We start from the raw sequence: 20,001 nt of genomic DNA on the forward strand, positions 1-20,001 counted from the left end.
TGGGGGTTGCCCTGACCCAGGTGCAGGACCCCAAGTCTTCCAGTCTGCTGGGTGCATTGTCCCTGCAGGACACAGGACTCTCCTGCTCTTGTTGCCCAGCTCTTCCCCCCAATCCACACAATCGAGAAGTCAAACTTGTCACCTTCAGCCTGTGCAGAGGTCAGACTCGCTCCAACAACCGCAGGACTTTGTGCTGCGGTTTCACCGCCCGGCTCTATCGCAGCCACGGCCCCGTCCCGCTCACGGCGCCTCAGCAGAGCCGGCTGCACAGCACGGGACCTACACAGCAGCGTGTTGAGCAACTGGAAAACACTGGCACTGCAGGAGCATCGGGTCTCCCTCTCAAAGCTGTTTCCACGTTTTCATTCCCCCACACCATTGAGATGCAACATGTTACCAGAGCTGCTGCACAGCAGAGGGTGCCCAATTTTACTACATCTGTCTGCTATTCCCCTAGGAAACATCTCCGTTGTCTGATCATGTCTCAAAGGCATTGGAAAATATTAAAAATCGACAATTGCAACATTATTAGATAAGAATCTTTAAAATTTATTGGACTAATTGTGTTACATTCAATATTTGATGTGTTTCTCCTGGACAAAGAATTGGCATAAATACAAACAAGCCTTTGTGTGCCTTCCCTAAACAAATAAGAGATAAAGTACTAGAGACAAGGGAACATAGTTCACATCTTCATATTTACATTTTGCCTTTACTTTACAACTTAGCGCCAGGATTATTTACAGAAAAATACAATAAGAACAAAAAGATCATGTCTTGGCAACATACAGAGATTCATACAAATTGTGTATGATCCGAAGCACATGATATCATTTCTAATCGCTCCTGCTAAAATCCATGTGGAAAAGGTCTGTGTTTGCCTTCAAAGACACCACTCAATTACACAATCATTAAATCACATCAAATTTGTCAGATTGAAATTCAGTGCTCATCGTTCTGGGGATGCAGAACCTCCCAGGGAACGCGGTCGCCTACGGAGAGCCCAGGACGCAGCCCAGAGCCAGGGGCTGCGCTGCCCCGCGGCCTCACGCACACGCCGCTATCCACACGGACACCGGAAATCCCACAGGCCCTGTCTCCCCTTTGCTGTATTTTTAGAAATACCTTTCAGAAAGATGCTTTTTGTTAAAAGAGAATCTTTAATAAGGTCCTAAAATTTCTGTAATTTCAACGCTGTGTTGAACAAGGTGACAATGGTCCCCCCTCCTTCCGCACCGTTCAAAGGCTGCCACCCTGCAACGCGGAATCAGAAACCCACAGAGAAAGGTCTTATGAAATGAGAGAGTCTCAGTGTAGTTCCTACACAACATCTGCAACTCTGCTCCTGCAGCACCATGGTACCTGCAGAGCTCAGACCAACGTCACGCTACGCACAAAGCGGCCAACGCTCGTCACCTCCGAGGAACAGGAACACAACCCCAAGCCAGGCAAGTTGTCAAGTTGAAAACTTAATACAAGTCTGTGATGGGAAAAAAAAGTCTGGATTCTTGACTGACGTGTTCTTGCAATCACAAGTGAAGTAAATCTCATTTGTTCTGACCTTTTTGGGGATAACAATCTCGAGGCTGTACCCTGGACTAGCTGAAGCCACCAGAGTTTGGCCACTGACTTCAACAGGACGAGGATCTCATTCCCAAATCAGTATCTTACATTTTATTATGAAGTGAGAGACCTCTCCACACCCAGGGGAAGGAGGGACACTCCTTGCAGACACCTTCCACCAGCACAGGGCGCTCACTGCTGAGACCAGCATCCAAACCAAAAGGGATGGCAACACAATTCTGTAATCGCAACCTTTTTACACTAAACTGTGACTTTCTTGAAGGTTCACCTTTCCTGACAGCAACACTTATGGCCAGGTCATACACTAGTGTGCAACACCTTAACCAGCTGGCTTTACAACTCCAACCAAGCAGCTTATAAACACCCAGTCCCTGGGCAGGGGGAGCAGCAGCAACACCGTGCACCAAAGTTACCTTCCCTCACGACTTCGGAAACCTGGCACTGCTTCCATGGTTGTCACTGCTCAGGCAGGTGCCAAACCCATGGTCAGATGAGCATGGAAATAGACCCAAGACTATTCAGCCAAGCACGAGCCTTATTAGAAAGTAAATTTTCAGGCAGTCCATTTGGCTATCTTGGACTTTGTGGAAAATATCCAAGGTTTCCCCAAACGCACACGTCTTCACCTGGATGCCTGGAAGAACCACCTTTAGCAGCTCATTACTACAGAAATCAGGGACTGCGCATCACGTACACTCAGCTGTGGCATGTGGACCTCCTTAGGTTACTGAAGATGTGCAGACATTTGGTTGCTCAGTATGTTTATCTGTTATGCATGCAGTGGTCATGCCTTTCAGATCAGTGGACTATGGTGTGTTTGGCCATTACTTAATCCAATAGGTACAGACAGAAAGAATGTGGGTAAATTTTGTGTCCGTGCATTCAATTGATAATGGCGAGAGCTCAGCAGAGGAATGAAGCTGTCGAAGTTTCCCAGCTTAAGACATCCAAACGCTGCCTTGCAGCTCCTCCTGCCATCTGCAACCTGGGCACCACGCGAGCGTGGGCCAGCCATCGTGCTTACTTCTACAGTGGTTTCCTTAATGTGGTTTCATTTTTCCACTTGTGATTCATCTGGATCAAAACCCAGATCTCCTGAGTTCAGAGGTCAGTGTGCTTGTCCTCTGCAACAAGCATGTGTCACCTAAAACCCCTTTGGTTGACATCCTGAGAGTCTTTTCACGTGTATTTTTTTCTGAGAGGCCTGCATTTCCATTAATTCTTTGTGAAAAAACACATGAAATGACAGGAGCAGGGTATGTCCTTGGCAGGTAAGTTGTAATTAAATAATTAAGACTGTTTCAGGTCCAAACTGTTGCAAAAAGTAATTCTGAAATATCAAAATTAAATGACAGATATTACTGCAATGCACACAAAAAAAGCTAATAAACACATTTTTGGAATAATGTGAGGAGCCCCCAAATTCCTGCTCACACTCATCCTCTTATGTTACCTACTCACTGGAAGGAAAAGGACCCGTGCTGCTGCCCGTGACCACAAACAGCACCTGCCCAGGAGCACAGCCACGATTCATTCCTGCAACACCAGCCAAGACTGTGCTGGGAGCCCGAGAGCGCTCCCAAGGCTGCAGCACCTGCTGCAGCTTTTCTATTCCCAATATTAAATTTGTAGTTGTAAACATCTTTTTCCAGCACACCCTTCAAGTCCTGAACACGTGAAATCCACGTGTGAATGAAAGCTTCTCACCTAGGTGAAAGGGAACCACTGCTTGCTAAGCATGGGAAAGCACAGTAGATTCAAAATAAATTTAAGTTCTAACTCCAAAAGGCTTTCATGGAATGGCAAGAATGGGGAAAAAGAAGAATTCTTGAATTTGCTTTCCAAGTTGTTTTAGTCTGTTTAACAGGAGCTTCTGAAAAGTGTTGTAGAAGCTGCAAAAACTGCTTATGCTATAAATATCAGGCAGGAGGCAGCCCCAAAATCTCAGATTTCAATCCAATGGAAGGAAAGCAAGAGATGTTTACACTTTTTATGGAAGTGGTGAGGAGGTGATACAGACACTTCAAAATAAATTAAGTAGTTGCATTAAAAAACCTTACCAAAAAATCAAGCAACTAAAATTAAATGTGACATTTTGCAACAGACCTGAAAGTCATAACCTTGTTTTTATATAACCAAGAGCTCAACTAGTAACAACTTCTGTTGGAAAGTCAGGTAATTTCAGGTGGTGTTTGTGATCAGCACGATGGCAAATCTTGTACATAGATGGACTCACCCTCAGCCACAGAGGGAACTCTCAAATTCAGCATCTTGGCTACAAATTTCATGACCTGATGTTTCCAGGCAATTTTGCTCCTCTGGCTTTTGGTACACAAATCTGTTACAAGCAGTGGAGGATCTTCTGTTGATCTCTGAAGGGGGCTTGAAAATGTCCTTTGAGCTCTTGCAGGGATGGTTAATGCTCTGAAACAGACGCTCTCCTCAAAGGAGAGATCCTGCTCCCCTCTCCTTTGCCACGTGGGCGTAGCAAGATGCCTGAAGGCAGATTTGTTTGTATTTTGTTTTCCATCCTCATATGCAGAGATAGCTTTGTTTTGATTGTTTTCCTCTCACAGCATGAGACACTTACAGTTCCTAATTAGTCTGGAATAGATGATCGGTGAAGAGATGATGTTGCTAGCATCCAGGAAGACTGGAAGTAAGTCATCTTTTGAGGGTAGGTGAATCAAGTCAATGTCCCAACTGCAGTGTTTTGGATTCATTTCTCATTCCTCCCACATGGTATCTGCTGACTTGTGCTAGAATATGATTTCCTGAATTCCAGAGGGCTGAGGAAATTTGTTGTTGTTATTTAACTGTTTTCATCACTGTAGCCACCAAGCTCTGATCTGATTGTCCTGGAAGGATAATGACCTAGGGGTTGCAGTTCTTGAGCCCAACCTCCTGGAAAAGCGAGGTATAAAATTCTGGCTCCAGCTGCCTGTTCCGGTATTTATTGACAATGTCTGCTATTTTCTGTTTTCGGCGGACATGTGGAGGGTTGTATGAATCACTTTCCAGCCTCTTTCTCCGACAAATATTTATTACCGTCTGCCTCACTAAAAAACCTGAAAAAGAAACAACATTTGAATCAGGTTTAAACAAATTCAAGTCTGTGGCCCTTTGCTGGCTTCGAGCTAAAGACAATGCTGGGTTCTGTCCCATCTTGAGACTCAGGGGAGATGTTCAGCACCACCAAGACAAGAACTTTTCTCAACAAGTAGTTGGTAACAGATAACCGTGGTCCCCAGGCATGTAGGGACATTATACTGTGAAAGATGAGTAAGAAAAGGAACTAAGTCAGTGGTACCCTAAGCTGGCTGGAGGCAGAGGAGGAGGAGGAAGATTTCTGAACTTTGCCAGAGCCAAGCAGCTGTCTGCAACAGGACACGCAGAGCTCGGACGGGCCCTGAGGTCACACTGGGTAGTGCCAGGGGAACCTTCAGGACAAAAAAGTACCATCAGTGCTTCTTGCCAGTAGGAACATCAGAGCCTTCCCCTGGGACCGGGGGATGAGGACAGGTTTGATGGCTTGTGGCTGGAAAGAGTTTTCTCTTCCCCTCGCTGCTTTGTCACTCTTGTTACCTCTCTGCAACTCCTACTGCTGTATGTGGCAGGCAGGAGAACACTGGGAACCAAAGCAGTAGCATTTGATCAAAGCTGAAATGAAAATTGATGCACCTCTAATGAAGTAAGTGTCATTAACCACTCTGCTGGTTACACAAGCACTTTCTTACAGGCAGAAAAGAAGTGTCTTATTTAGAGGACTTGATTCCTGATTGCACACAAATTGCAACTGCTGAACTGACAGATGAGACAAACTTCATTATATTTTACTTGTGATGCAGCTAAAAAACCAGCCCAACTCTAGGAAAACACCCAATTCTTTTTCAGTACAAGCCATTGTCAACAGCTGAGTTCACAACTGTTATTTAAAGACCCAGCCTGGCTTCAACTTCCTCATCACTGAATTAAGCATGCAAATAAAAACCTGAAAGTCACCCCCAACAGACCCCCACAACATTAGTTTCATGGTTATGGACAAGTATCCTAATGTTTGTTTATTTATTCATTTCACTCTGCCTCGAGAATTGCTCTCACTGGAAAGAGTTTTCCTGTTACTGAAGCTATTTAGTAGCACAGACAGCAAAACAGATCCACTAATCCATCCAGGAACACAGGAAAAGCAGGACCCCTGTTAACACAAACCTGCATAGTAGGTTAAGTATTTTTATTGAACACATTATAAAATCCTCAACTGCTGTGGCTTTTAATTGCTATCCAGCTTTTAAAACTGCAGGAACACACACAGCGTGCCAACACAGTCCAAAAATTCAGTGGCACCCTCTAGCAGCCGAGCAGCACCAGCACCTTGGCTCTCAGTGCTAAACATCAGGGTGACATTTCTGATCTCTCTCATCTCAGTAACAGGCATTTACCCCTTACTTCCACCATCACCAGCTCCAACCCCTCACCCCTCTCCCACCCCCACTGCAGCCAGCCGGGCTGTGCTGGCAGCTGAGAGCTGACCACCTGCTCCCTCTGCTGTTCCTGCTCCCACCCTTGCTGCAAGAAGCGTGTTTTTGTTTTGTTCTGCCACGCCTGATACTTCTTCCAGAGAAAGATTCCAGACCATATATTTTGCAGATATATTATTAAGAAAAAAACCAACAAACAAAACCAAAAAAACAACAAAACATGAGCTTTTCTAATATCTTTAGCTTACCAAGAGCTCTCCTACTGACTATCATTCCATCCACCAAGGGGATGACCATATTGAATTTCCCAGTTGCTCCTTGTAGTTTTATCCTGAATAAGCCAGTGTTTAAAGGGTGGATGAAGATCACAGGAACTTCTTTCTCAGGAATGGTAGATCTTAAGGGAAAAAAAAACACAACTGTTAAATCAGTCTTAGAACACTGTTTCAATTAATCTATAGATGAAAAGTGACCAACTCAAGTGTTAAAAGAATGTTAAAAAATATCTTGTGGCTAAACCCGTGGGGCTCCTGTGCGCATCCTCTGGACTTTAGAAGGGCTATAGCAACTGAACAGTTTCTAGATCTTCTGTCTCCACACAACTTGAGAGTCCTGCAGACAGGGCTTTACACCCCACAACACGCATGCAGCACTAACCACCTCACTGGGGAGTAAATCAGGAGGGAGGCTAATCACAGACTCAAGATAAAAACCACGCATTTCCTGTAATTTATGTTCAAACTGCAGTGATATGAAAAGCTCTTTCATTAAAAAAAAAAAAAAAATCCACTGAGGAAACTCATCTTTTTTAACATGACTGCCTAGAGTTTTCAGGGCTGCCTATAAAAGCTAACAAATGCAAATAATCTCAGTCATTACTTCTTCCAAAGCGCAGCCTGAACTGTTGGCCACCATAATCAAGAACGACAATGAAAGCACGAGGAGCCTTACCGTAGGGAAGTGCTACTATTGGCTGTAGTTTCCACACCAGTGCTAGTCTCAGACACCAGATCAGGGAGGGGGAAGTTTTCTGTAAGAAGAGGATGCACTGAATAAAGTTTATCTACTTCAGTGTTTAGGGGTTTTTTTGTTTGTTTGTTTTGGTACAAAGAAAGATTATCTCTCATCAGTCAAAACCATGTAGTCCTCCAGCATTTATACCATGGATGTTCTTGCACTGCTAGTGATGCCAAGTCTTTGTTTTTAAGCTTCAGCATTCATGGAGTGTACAGACACACCTCAGCCACCCTGTGCTCAACAGGTCAGGTAACACATGTCCCCAGGGCCTCAATTCCCTCAATCCCAAAGGTCAAAATCTCCAGAGGAACAGAGGAAGGAGGTGAAGTACTTCAATCACAAAAAGAACTTTCAAATTATTACTCAACAGCATCTTCACCTATCCACAAGTAATCGGCCTCAAGAACAGTGCTGGAAATTTCAAATGATACTGCAGCTCACACCTGCGGCTCCCTCGAGCCCTGCTCCAACAAAAATGGTATTGTTCCTCAAATCCAAGCTCTACAGATCCGCACCACAACCTACAACTCTGCTGCCACAGGCTTGGTAACAAGTGACGGGATAATGAAGGTGCAGGAGGAAGAAGTAAAAACTCTGATCCCTGGAAGGGGATGTGGCACTTCCCATCCCCTTGTTTATGGGCAGGAACTGAGAAAGATCATAGAATCATGGAATGGTTTGGGTTGGAAGGGACCTTAAAGCTCATCCAGTCCCAACCCCCCTGCCAGCAGCAGGGACACCTTCCACTAGACCAGGTTGCTCAAAGCCTCATCCAACCTGGCCTTCAACACTTCCAGGGAGGGGGCATCTACAACTTCCTTGGGCAACCTGTTCCAGTGTCTGACCACCCTCACAGTGAAGAACTTCTTCCTAATATCTCATCTAAACCTCCCCTCTTTCAGCTTAAACCCATTTCCCCTTGTTTTGTCATTAACTGCCCTTATGAAAAGTCCCTTCCCAGCTTTCTTGTAGGCCCTCAAGATGTTGAGAGTCATTCAGGAAGTACAGTTCAGACAGCAGAACAGTGCCAATGCTTCTTCCAGCAGGAAATGTACGAGGCCCAAAACCACCTTTTGCGATCAGAGCTGGGGTGGTAAAGACTACACAAAAGCTGGAGCTAGCAAAGGGAGAGCATGGAGGACCACGGAAGTACTTTGAGATGGACCAAGAGGGAGGGCAGGCAGTTGGCACGGGGGTGATACCTTGACTATAAAGAGACAGCTTGTCCATTGTCCAGATTCCAAGATGTACCAGAAGCATAAGGCAAAAGCCAAGAACGTACGAAGCAGAAGCCAAAGCCTCCAGGCTAGGAGCCACTTTCAAAACCTGCCCACCTGCCCCCACCCCACCCCAATCCAACTGCCATGCTTACTGAGGCTCACAAACTCACTTCTTCAGCTTCAGGCCCAGAGGTCTGGGAGATTCCTACAGCTGCTGAAAGAATCAGCCAAGCAGAAACATGCACGTGTAGCACAGCTGCTGCTCTGCAGTGAGCTGGCTTTAGCTGCCACCCATGAAAGAAGTGGGTCAGGGACACCAGTTCGGGAACTCAAGCGGCTGAGGGACTCCTGGATCTAAGCAAACACCCTCCGTGCCAATGCCCAGATAAGGAAATGGTGCTGCAGAACCTGATGTCCACCTCCTGATCCCAGTAAAGTTGAGGGATGTGCTGTGGACAAGGCAATTTTCTTGAGAATTTACATTACCTGCATTTCACACAAAGCTTTCTCTTGATCACGCCCATTCTCTTGGCTGCTTTCCTCTGGGAGGAGCTAAGGGTTTAATTAAGGTCCATCCTTACTGCCAGACTGGGAAGCAAGATGCAAAGTCAAGAATAGAGTAAAGTACTGGTTACTGGCCAGTGTTACAGATTCTGCTGGGCTAGGCCAGTACAGAGAGGCTCTTGCATAGTGCCATGGCTTAGAAACAGAACACAGGCAGCTCTTGGGGACAAAGGACTCCTCAAACCCAGCAGACAGGGATTGATTGTCATGGCTGTTAACAGGATGGGCAAAACTGAGTCTCTCCCAGGTCAGCCAGTACCCAGAGTCACAGACGAAACACCAAACTAAGGAGCATTAAGGTGCATGAAGAGCAGGACCTTACCTGAACAAAGGTGTAGAAAGGAACCGGGACTGCCCAGCACGAAACGGGCGCTCTAAGCACAGAATAAACGAGCCCTCCCGCAGGACAGAACACAGCAGAAAGTTTCAAAGGTAAAATCAAACCCAGAAGGACAATGATCCCTTCAGCACAGAAGCAGCAGGTGTCAGAAGTAATTATTTTTTTTTAAAGGAAGAACAACAGATTCACTGTGGGGAGAAAACAGCTGAAGGGAACTGAAAACCAGGGGTGCACACCTGCCTTGTGTGTTAAGCTTAAGAGGATTAATGCATCACAGCATTTCACCTGTACTGCCAGAGCTAAAATAATCTCCAGGCCTACATGCCACTGATTCATGTGCACCCTATGGACCACCACTCAAATATCAAAGAACTGTTTGAGAATCTTAAAAGTGTAGTTACAGACATTGAAGGGAATTAGCATTTTATAAAGGAGTGGAACAGAGTTTTTGCCCCAGTTCCTGCCCTGTTGTTACTTCAGAGAACAATAAAAACTTCTACATACCTATATCATCATAACGTTCCACCCAGACCACATACACTTTGGTTTCAGGTCCCATTGGTGGAATGGTCCGGCCCTGAGGCATCCTCTTGGATCTCGAAGTAGGACTGAGCTGTTTTGAACACAAGGGAAGAGTAGCATTTGCAAACATCATGAGTCCAGTAATGCATCCCAGAAGCACTTCAGTTGCTCCTTAAGTCTTTCAGATCTCAAGACAAGTACAACCTCTGCCTACTATCAAGATGGGGCAGCCACGGTGGAACCACCCACTGAGAAATATTAATTTATATTGAATATATGTTTATAATTCAATATAAATTAATATATTCACTCAAAAAAACTGTTTCGTATTTTTCTTGGTGTTCTCAGAGATCTTAAAAGAGTAACTAAATACACATTTGGAAGTGAATTCTATCCAAGAAATAAGCAGTTTTAAATCCTTTGCTAACTGTTACAGCAGTTCATGGTTTTCTACTTTGCTACCACACCAAAGCAACTTCACATTTGATGCTTCAGACACAACTGACACAGACTATTTTAAACTGGGTAGGTATGAAGTGTTCATGTCTATCCATCCTAAATTTCCAAGCATGGATTCAGGTCTGAATTACTCTGTAAATACTGCATATACTTTTTCCTGCACACACTTCAAGATTCCAGTATGCAGAGTATTACTACTCAGAGTATTACTACTCAGCGTGTTTAAGTTTTGTATTTCATTAACGCAGTCTTGCAGTCTACCACTGCAGGTACAAATTCTGGCAGGACCAAAGCAGATGTTAAAGATTAATGGCTAGGAACAAGAAGCTTTAAATGCTAGGAAATAATATATCATCAAAAAAACGCTGCAGCATTGCCAGTGTGCATCTTGCAAATAAAAAAAAAGGTGTCTCTGTGTGTGTATATATGTGTGTGTATATACATACATATGAATGTCATTTTTCAATGCAAGCTGTGCCTTACCCGCTGGGAGGGATTAAGATTGTCTGTATGATTGGGGAAGAGTTCAAGTGTCAGAGACTGCTGCTTCAATATTCCAGGCAGCAGATCCATGTTGGAGTCGCTTTCTTGGTCAGAGACATTGCTTTCCAGTGAATCAGCTGTAAGCCAGAAGAAGAAAGGTGAGTTTTGTCTTTTCTTCTGCCAAAAAAAAAAAAAAAATTAAGCTGTCATCATATGTAAGGTTTTGAAACTAAAAAAGGTTTTAAGGCTTTTGAAACTAAACATACATAGATTTACAGTCAACTCAATATAGTGTTCAAAAGCAGGAAGAGGATTCAGCAGTGGACAACTGCCAGTTATTCCCGAAACAAATGCTATGAAAGCACTCCCTACAATTCAGAAGCGTCCCACTCACTTCCTATGGCATACAGCCTCCTCCTTCCTGTGGCTATCATTTCCTCACACTTCTTTTATTCCAGGGAACTTCTGCACACTGGTTTTAATGTGCAAAAGACGTCACGAAGGCTGTTGCTCACCTACAGAGCAGCTGTGCACCTGCTCCTCCAGGTGCTGCAGGAGCACATCATCAAGACAGGAGAGAGAGGAAAAAAAAAAGCATCACCAGTTGATGGGGAACTACACATCCAAGCTAAAGCAGCCATACTGCTGGGCAAACCTGGACATGGACGGAGGCTCAGACTGAGAAAAAGGGGCACAGAACAGAGACCACTTTAAGAGGGAGGCTAAAGATTAGGATGTTGTAAACATCAGTAGTTGCTAGACACACTACTAGTTGGCTTATTTAGGTTCTGCTTCTGAAAAAGCTCCCTAACAAGAAAATATTGTTTTGTTTTTTGTAAACAGCATGTACAGAGTGATCTTACTTAGGGACTCCACTGGTGATGGGACAACAAAAGCTATTTCTGTCAGGGCATCTGCATAATACAGCACCTTCTTCTGCCCATTGAAGATACTTGCTCCAACATCTTCTGAAATAATTAGGTCATCTGAAATGGACATAAAAGGAAAGTTTAATCAACAGGAAGCTCTACTTCTATACACTGCCTCACAAGGAGGCTTTAAAATACAAGGTGCAATCAATGAGAAGAAATCATGCAAATCTCATGGCTAACAATCATTCTCAGATCAACTTCTGTTATCTTGAAGGAAATAGTATTTTGGGTTGGTAGAGGATTTACTTTGAACATATTGTACTGTACACCCTACTTCCCTTGGATGAGTAGTCTAGTAAGCACGTCTGCCACAAGAATTCATCTAGCAGCTGTTTCTAACTGTTCCCTCTAACAGATATCATTCAGTAATTAAATTTCTAAAGGATTCTAACATTTCTAACTCCTGTCTGATACTATTCTACAACTCCAGCCTGTTTCTACAGACTCTCTCTTTTTTTTGCCAAGCAGAGTTAGAAAAAGGCTCTCTTGAATCAAACGCGATGTAAGAAAGCTCCTCGTTCTCAGCTCCCATTTATTCCCTCATCACAGCTGGCCAGTACCTCAGGCCTTCACAGGACAGAGAGAAAACAATTCTTTGGTGGAGCCATGCTGTAAGGAAATTACAAAACCCCTCTCCCCTTTTCCTTCCCCATACTGCCTCCAGAAAGACATGCAAGGGCTTTATGCTGAATGATTTTTCTGATCCAGTTTACAGAAGGGTGCCTGGGACAGCTGCCTCAGCAACATCAACAGAGCAGTGAAATTCCACACGCTGACAGAGAGGTGGCCAGAGCATGCAGGAGCCTCCAAGCCATGCTTCACCATCAGTCCACAGCTACCAGGGAACAGCACCACAACCCAAACCCAATTGTTTAAGAACTACTTTACTTTTGAGTGTGTGCAGGGAAACAAAACCAAAGCATATGCCTGTGAATTTATTTTAATCACGTCTCACTGGAAGCTATTCTAGACTCCTGAATGGGTTTTTAATCATCAGAGCCATCCACAAAGAGAAAATTTAATAAAAGAAAAAGCTTTAGTCACAGCAAAGATTAGAGGAGAAAAAGCAAGCAATCTTCACAAGTTGGCCCAAGTCTAACTTTAAACCTACCACTTCACAGTTTTTTAGCCACCGCTTGCTAAAGGTACAACTCCATTCATGGACCTTCCCAACAGCAGAACCAGATCAGAAGTAGCCCACCCTCCCTCCCATCCCTGAATGCTTTTTCTGCTCCTCCTTCCCCCAATTTGAATTAATTCAACTGTTTGGTGGTCTGTGTTCTAATCCAAAGGGCTGAAAAAAATCCAAGTTAAAAAGCCCACATCAAAACAGGTTACCTCACTAATTCAGGGCACTGTCTTCCACACAGCCGTACTGACAAAGCCAACTGCAAAGGGGAGGGAGAGGGATCTGCCTCTGGGTAAAGCACAGTCTGACCCTGTCCTCAAAGGAAAATTAAACCAAGCCCTGGCCATTTTTTAACCTCTCCTGACTTGTTCAGAGAAAGACATGCTTCTGTTCTCTGAGCCTCTCCCCAACATTTCAAGCCTTTTATCATTTGTAGCTTTATTCTACCAATGAGCAGAGAGCCTTTAGTTTGCCACAGGTACGGATGAAGAGCACTTCTAAGGCACAGTGAAGGGGAAGCAGAGCAACAGGGCTGCTTAAGCAACTGCAGCAGTAATGGGGTTGGCACCTGATCCAAATGCTAAAGACATTGAACAAGCTGGACAGGCCTGTTCCATGCCTTTGCGTGGCCCGTGGCAGAAGGCTGAGGCTCTGAAGACCACCAGGAAAAGGTCTGGCCCTTGGAGTAGTGACCATCAACCACACTGAAACCAATCCAGACACTTTCAGAATCCCAGGTAATCTGATTATGTTGCTCTTCAAGTCAGAAACTAACCCAACCTCCAACACACCACCCTGAGATAGCAATTCACTACCCTGAGGATCATTTTGGTTGACAGAACAGGGAGAGGGTGGGATATGACAAGCCCAGAGAAGGAGCTGCTCTCATGGGAAGAAGCAGAGTCAGTTAAGCAGGACAGCAGAGCTGTGTGTGGGCTCCAACCACCGTGACCTACAAACAGCAGCTTGTTTTCATTACTTCCTACCAAGCGTGATTGCAAGGCTAACTTATTAGTCAATATCTCAATTTAATCTACTTACAGAACACTAAAAATCACACAGTATTTCAAGTCTATTTGGCCATATGCAGCACAATCTGTATCCCATTTCACCTGAATACTGGCTTTGGATAATATATTAAAGACACATCAAGTTTGCTAAAAATACAGCACAGAGATAATTCTTGCTGAGGTGATGTCCTCCCAACAACACACACACACACACATTAGTTTTGCTCACTTTGACTTGAAACAATCTAATATTTACATATTCCTTTCTAGCAAACATCTGCATTTATTAAAAAAACCAAACAAACATGCAAGTGCTCAGATAGGTATCCTGGAGCAAGAAATTTTAAGTTAATTGTCTCCTAAAGGGGCCTAAATATTTTAATGTAATATTATATCATTCACTATGTCTTACCTTGCTCAGGCTCTTCTTCATCACTGCAGCTATTGATTGACCAGCTTGTTGAGACATGGCCAGTCCACCCAGGATGCTTCCCCACATCAACGGACCAGCCAAGAGACAGCAAGAACTCCAGGAAGTGTGGCTGAACAATTCTGGAAGACTCCATGTTCTTCAGGATCTGAAATAATCAACAGCATCGTGTTGTCTCTTCCTCCCCACTTTTTTAATTGAAATTTTGTGACACCAATATGGTTTTGCCCAAATACAACTATTCAGCAAGCCTGGAACCACAGACCTTCCACATGGACACTACTCCCTGCTGCCCAGCATCCTCCCACCCTGCTTGACAATATCTTATTCCAATTTGTCTTTCTGCCATCATTGGCAAAGCCTGTAAAATAGTTGATCAAACTGCTGGAAACTGCAAATCTGAGATTTATCTGCTCATCAGGGAGAAACCACAGAACTGTTCAGTGCAGAACCTGCATTAGCACCAAATATAACACAAGACTTTTCTGGACAATTTTTACTACTAAACTGAGATGAAATTTTAGGAGTAAGTTATTTTATCACTACTCACCTGCACGTGGCACACAGTGATTCAGAATGCAGGCCTCACCGCACATTAAATTATGAAACAGATCTTGCAAAACAATTTTCAGAGGATTGAGCATGCGCTTTAATCAAATGTCACACTGTAATGTTCACTTTAAACCTTAATCCTGCTTCTCATAAAGATGTGAGATGTTTCTACATCCAAAGGCAATTTTTATCCCATTGTGACAAAGTAAAAGTCGAGACCTTCACCAAACAGCATGCAGGGAGACACGGATGATTTGTGATTTGGTCTACCAGAACCATTAGGATTTGTGGAACAGACAATGCTGGGCCATGTGAGAATCTGTTCTGTGGCAGAAGCATCTTTGATTTGGGTTTGTGCGGGGCAGTACACTGGGACGCAGGATCCAGCGGTGCAGGCACTGGAGGGACAGGGATAGGCACTGGAAGGAAAGCTTCCAGACAGGAGGCTCCTCCTATCCACATGGTCCTGGCATCCCATCCTGATGCCTCATACAATATTCAGCAGTGACTAGACACACTGCATTGAAATATTACTTTTATTCTCATTACTGAGCACAACAAAGTCATAGCTATGCTTCAGAATAAAGTGAGATAAATGCCATTTAGAAGACAATTTCAGAAAACAGGCAAGCTCTGGCTTTTATACAACTATATGGTTTTACATCTGAGGCCACTCAAAACAAGAATTTACAGTAAAGCAAAGACAAGAGGGTACTTTCAAAGGACATTTAATGATGTGAAGTACGATGATGTAAAAAGCACGCACAAGGTTTCGTTACCTTGTTTAAATAAATGCCATGACACCCTTCTCGACTGTAGAAGCTACTGCCACAGAAAACATGGGCCTAATGCAATAACCAGCAGGCTAGATGCCACTAGTCTGGGCTGTGCAACATCAGATAAAACACAGCTGACACCACTCCCTGTGGAAGCAGAGTGGGTCACCTCCCAGAACGCAATGAAGTCCTGAGGTGAAGTGGCATGAACTCAGAGGTGGCTGAGTAGGACCAGGTAGCCAGCCCTGCTCAAAGCAGAAACTGTGTCACAGCTCGGCTCTGACCTCCTCCTCTCCTGGTGCTTAATATTGAAAATGAAACAGGACAGAAATAAGTCACAGGTCTTTTCAAAGATGGGAACAGTACAGGGATCTCACTCAGCTCAGATCCATAGAGACGAGCACGTTATTAACTTGACCACCACTGTGACTTCACACAACCTGAAAGGCTGAGGAATCATAACAAGGTGTCTGGGATCTTGAAGCAGGAGTGGCATCTTCATACTCTGTCTGAAGATGTCCAGAATCTCCCAAATACAAGATAGTCTGAAATCTACGTGGCAAAACCCATGCTAATTGGGTTTCCAAAAGCTACTTAGTCCTGCAGAACTTGCCAATCTCATCTGTCAAAATCCCTAAGAGCATATAAGCATCAGACAGGAAAAAAACATTCTGCTAGCTCAGCAAGAGCACATTTCAGCTGGAAGGCAAACCTTGTTCCGTGGCTGACTTCGGAGATGGAAAGACTGTTTACTGGCTACTCTGAACTTCAACTTGAAAACACCCAAACAGCACGATCCTGGTTTCAAGAATTAGTGTATTCCACACAGAATCAAAAGGTGCTACAGTGTTCTGTCAGCTGTACATTCACAGGAACATGAGGAGACAGCACAATAATTTATTACAGAAGCTATGCTTCTACGCTTTACTATGAGAATTATGAATGGAAGGTACTACAGAAACATCTCTTTCTAATGAGCCCATAAGCTGTCTCAGTGAGTTTCTAGGTCACAGTCTAAAGAAGTCATGATTTAGATTTGCACAAATTAATCTGATTGACCTAATCACATTTGAATATAAATAGTATAATGTAAAGACTTACAAAGCAATAATTCTTTCTTGCAGAAAGCTTTTCATTCCTTTAACGTGCATTTAACATTAGAATCAAACCAAACTACCCGGACATTGCACACTGCTGGAACAAACTGCAACCTTCCCTACGAGCTCAGCCAACAAATCTGAAACGCATTTCTGGTATGAATCTTTGAACTCTACAAATAAGGACAATAAGGACCAAACAGATAACAAAAATTCTCTTAGTAGCTACATATATATTTATATATATATTTAAATATATATTAAAAAGATGTTACAACAACCGGAAATGTGGGCAATATACTTCAACCTACAGATTAAAAGAATACTTTTATAGTTCATGCTGTAAATAAACACAATGCCCAGAACCCCCCATTCTGATACTGGCACTCCAGTTGTTAGCAGTGATGCTTTATTCACTTGAGGATTACTAGAAACAAGACAATATAGCCTAGTTTGTACTCTACACTTCTACTTACCTCCTGGCTTGTTTTCTGGCCTGCCTTCATGTAGAAAATGAAAACAGTATCAAAAGGACGACATGGTAGTAAATCCAAGTAGCCAAGGTCATCAAAAAACCCAGGAAGAGCAGAGTCAAGTGCAATCAGGTGAGGAGGTAGACGACTGTTAGCAGGTTCCTATCCAACAGACAGAGTTCAACAGCTTAAAAAAAAAGAAAAGCATCTTTCCTGACTGAAAAGGTCTTTATGGCTTCAATAATAACCCATTAAAATATAAAAAGACAATTTCCCTTTTCTTCTAAGAGCAAAATCATTCACAAATTTCTGATGCAATATAATCCTGTTACTGTAAATGAGCAACAGCAAACATTTTGACAATTTGTTGCTTTCTACCCTCCTCCTTAAATAAAAAAGGTATTTTGCCAGTGAAACAAACATAACATTTTGCTTGAAAAGGGTGGTAGCAGGGTACCACAAAAAAAGCAGCAGATATTTTCAAAATATCACAACTATATACATAGTCACATCTGTAATTATTCATCAACTTACATACCAATAATACATAAAATGCTAAGTACTTTTAGACATCATTTTTACAAAAGTTCCATTGTCTACTTTTGTTGATGATTTTGTGGAAGGAAATACAATAAGTAAAGGGAAAATCCACAGGTAACAGGCAAAATTTCAAATTAAGAATATTGATCATATCTATAAACTGTTGTTATTTTAACTTTAAAGAGAAAGGTCTACGACCTAGATGGACTGCCAAGTGTTTATATATGATTAAACCACTTGAGCACAATCACCTCTGGAGCAGAACTTCTAAGGCAGTCCTATTTCAGAAACTCTTGAAGTACCATTCCAAAGCCTAATTCCAGCTGAGGGAATGATTTCAAGTATGAACACGCAAATGTGATAGCTTATGTACCCACTGCAAAAATAAAGATAGAGCCACCTCTTCAGAGCATGTTCAGCTTGAAGACATGGCCTTTCACAACCCTGCTCTCTATCCTGGAAGTCTGGAATCCATCACTTCATTTGATTAGTCTACAGCTTAACAGCAGTTGGAATTACACCAAAGATCTTCCACTAACAAAACTTAAGTTTTCTTCTTTTGCCAAGCCAGACCATATGGGTACTGAGGGCATTTGCACAAAAGTAAGAGTATCAGGTCACCTTCAATGCTTCTAGCGACAGAAACCCGAAGTGAGAGAGGAACAGGCGTGCTGTCTGGAACTCCTGTGCCGGTGGTGGGGGCTTACACTCCGTGATAGGATCGGGAAAACTCTTCTTTCGCCACTCCTCTTCACTTTTCTGATCTATGGAAGTCTCAAAAATAATCTGCTGGGCCATGCCATTCCTCAGCTTCTCGTGTCGCTCTTCAAGCTGAAAAACATTGTTTGAAATGCTGATTCTGTCAAGATCACCAAGATCCACTAAAGAAAACAGCTCCAGCATCTAGGAAAGCTGTAAGTCACAGACACAGCAGCAGCTGTAACTCCATCACCAGGATGTTTACTAAAGCACTGTCAACGAGACCTTGCAGTGTTACACAATGAACATCTAAATGCTCCGTTTGCACAGTAGAGCTGTTGCAAATTCAAGTACCCAGTATTAGCTATAGCTTCTCCCTTTTAAGTGAGCAGAAACTAATATACATTTGTCACTGTGAAACTTTAAAATATTTTTAAGACACACACCCCCTCCTCCCCAGGAGGTCTGAAGAAAGCACTTCTGTTTGCCCAGAAGAAGCAAAAAATGCAAGTCACTGCTCCCTAGCAATACTAGAATACTAGGAACTGTAATAAAACACATTGAGCAGCGCCTCCCAAAAAACACATCCAAGGCATTGTCATCATCTTCCTGGAGAAGTGCACAGATTTCATTAGTTTGCAGAGGTTATTATTCCATTAATATGAAATTAGTCAAGCTAAAGAGTAAAACTATTTACAGTAAGACATTAGTGTATGATTCATGAACAGACAAAAAGCCCAAAACCAAAACTGAATCAGAAACTAAGAGTTACTAACCTCCTCATTCACAATTTCATGTAAATCAGGAATGCTCAAGTCAGCTTTCACAAATGGGATCTTGTCCACTTCTTCAGGAAAAGGGCGGTGCTTCACACTGTATTTCAATCCAACATCATTCTTAGGAGCTGGTCGAGGTTCTGGTACAAAAGTCTGACAAAAAAGGGGATAGTTTTTACATTTGAGGCATCGTACCACTAGACAATACAGAGAAGTTTTGATAACAGAAGAACATGCTCCACTAGAAAACTGCAATAAGAGATTTTACTGTAAAAATGAGATTTTACTGCATTAAGAGACTTTACTGTAAAATGAGATTGGGGTATTTTTCTTCCACTGTTCCTCCCCAGAGTCGTTCCAGTGTTCACCTAATTTATTTTCACAGGCATCTTTGCAACCTTGGGCTTTGTAGCTTGAATAGCTGTTCTCTCTGCAGCATCTCATTCTACACCTCCAGACTTCACTCCTTCTGCTGCAAGGGCTTTGCCCGACATCCTAAAATCAGCACCAACACTCATGCGTACACACTAAATGCGCTGTCCATTGGCCCACCACCTCAGAAGATGCTTTCAGAACAAAAAGGAGAATGCCCCCCTCCCCTTAAGCAAGTCTAGAAGGCAACAGCACTTTCACAGCCTGTATTTAATATTAATCAGAAGTTGTAAAGAGTCACCAGAGATGTGTCACATTACCTACAGCTAAAGGCCCTGTGGCTCAGCCTTAATGTATAATCACCAGCTCTGTGGGGCTGTCTCACATTAGTAGAATTTCTGCTGAACTTCTCTAAGTTAAAGATTTCTTTATGGGCTTTGATAGAGACCTTTTGATTTGCTTTAGCTCCTCTTGGTAATAGACAGAGTTGCTGGGCCCATGCAAATCTTCCAGATGTCCCACGGATCAAAACCGTGACAGAGGGGAAA

At 43.2% G+C, this 20,001-nt stretch overlaps 1 protein-coding gene across 1 annotated transcript in view; it reads right to left on the reverse strand.

The window, feature by feature from the left end:
* Positions 1-4,208: 4,208 nt before the first annotated feature.
* LOC104521398 (ral GTPase-activating protein subunit beta-like) overlaps positions 4,209-20,001 on the reverse strand; it is a gene marked incomplete at its 5' end in the record, with an annotated part of 19,930 nt that continues 4,137 nt past the window's right edge. Inside the window, 11 exons of the mRNA XM_010163379.2 lie at positions 4,209-4,652; positions 6,311-6,459; positions 7,014-7,092; positions 9,708-9,816; positions 10,668-10,804; positions 11,531-11,653; positions 14,151-14,316; positions 17,070-17,228; positions 18,228-18,437; positions 19,082-19,234; positions 19,902-20,001. The exon at positions 19,902-20,001 is cut by the window's right edge and continues 5 nt beyond it. Of these exons, the coding sequence (XP_010161681.1) occupies positions 4,459-4,652; positions 6,311-6,459; positions 7,014-7,092; positions 9,708-9,816; positions 10,668-10,804; positions 11,531-11,653; positions 14,151-14,316; positions 17,070-17,228; positions 18,228-18,437; positions 19,082-19,234; positions 19,902-20,001 (1,579 nt within the window). The remainder of the gene's footprint in view (positions 4,653-6,310; positions 6,460-7,013; positions 7,093-9,707; positions 9,817-10,667; positions 10,805-11,530; positions 11,654-14,150; positions 14,317-17,069; positions 17,229-18,227; positions 18,438-19,081; positions 19,235-19,901) is intronic.

This window comes from Antrostomus carolinensis, unplaced genomic scaffold, assembly GCF_000700745.2.
Source record: "Antrostomus carolinensis isolate BGI_N321 unplaced genomic scaffold, ASM70074v2 scaffold55442, whole genome shotgun sequence".
In the NCBI taxonomy this organism is placed as follows: Eukaryota; Metazoa; Chordata; class Aves; order Caprimulgiformes; family Caprimulgidae; genus Antrostomus; species Antrostomus carolinensis.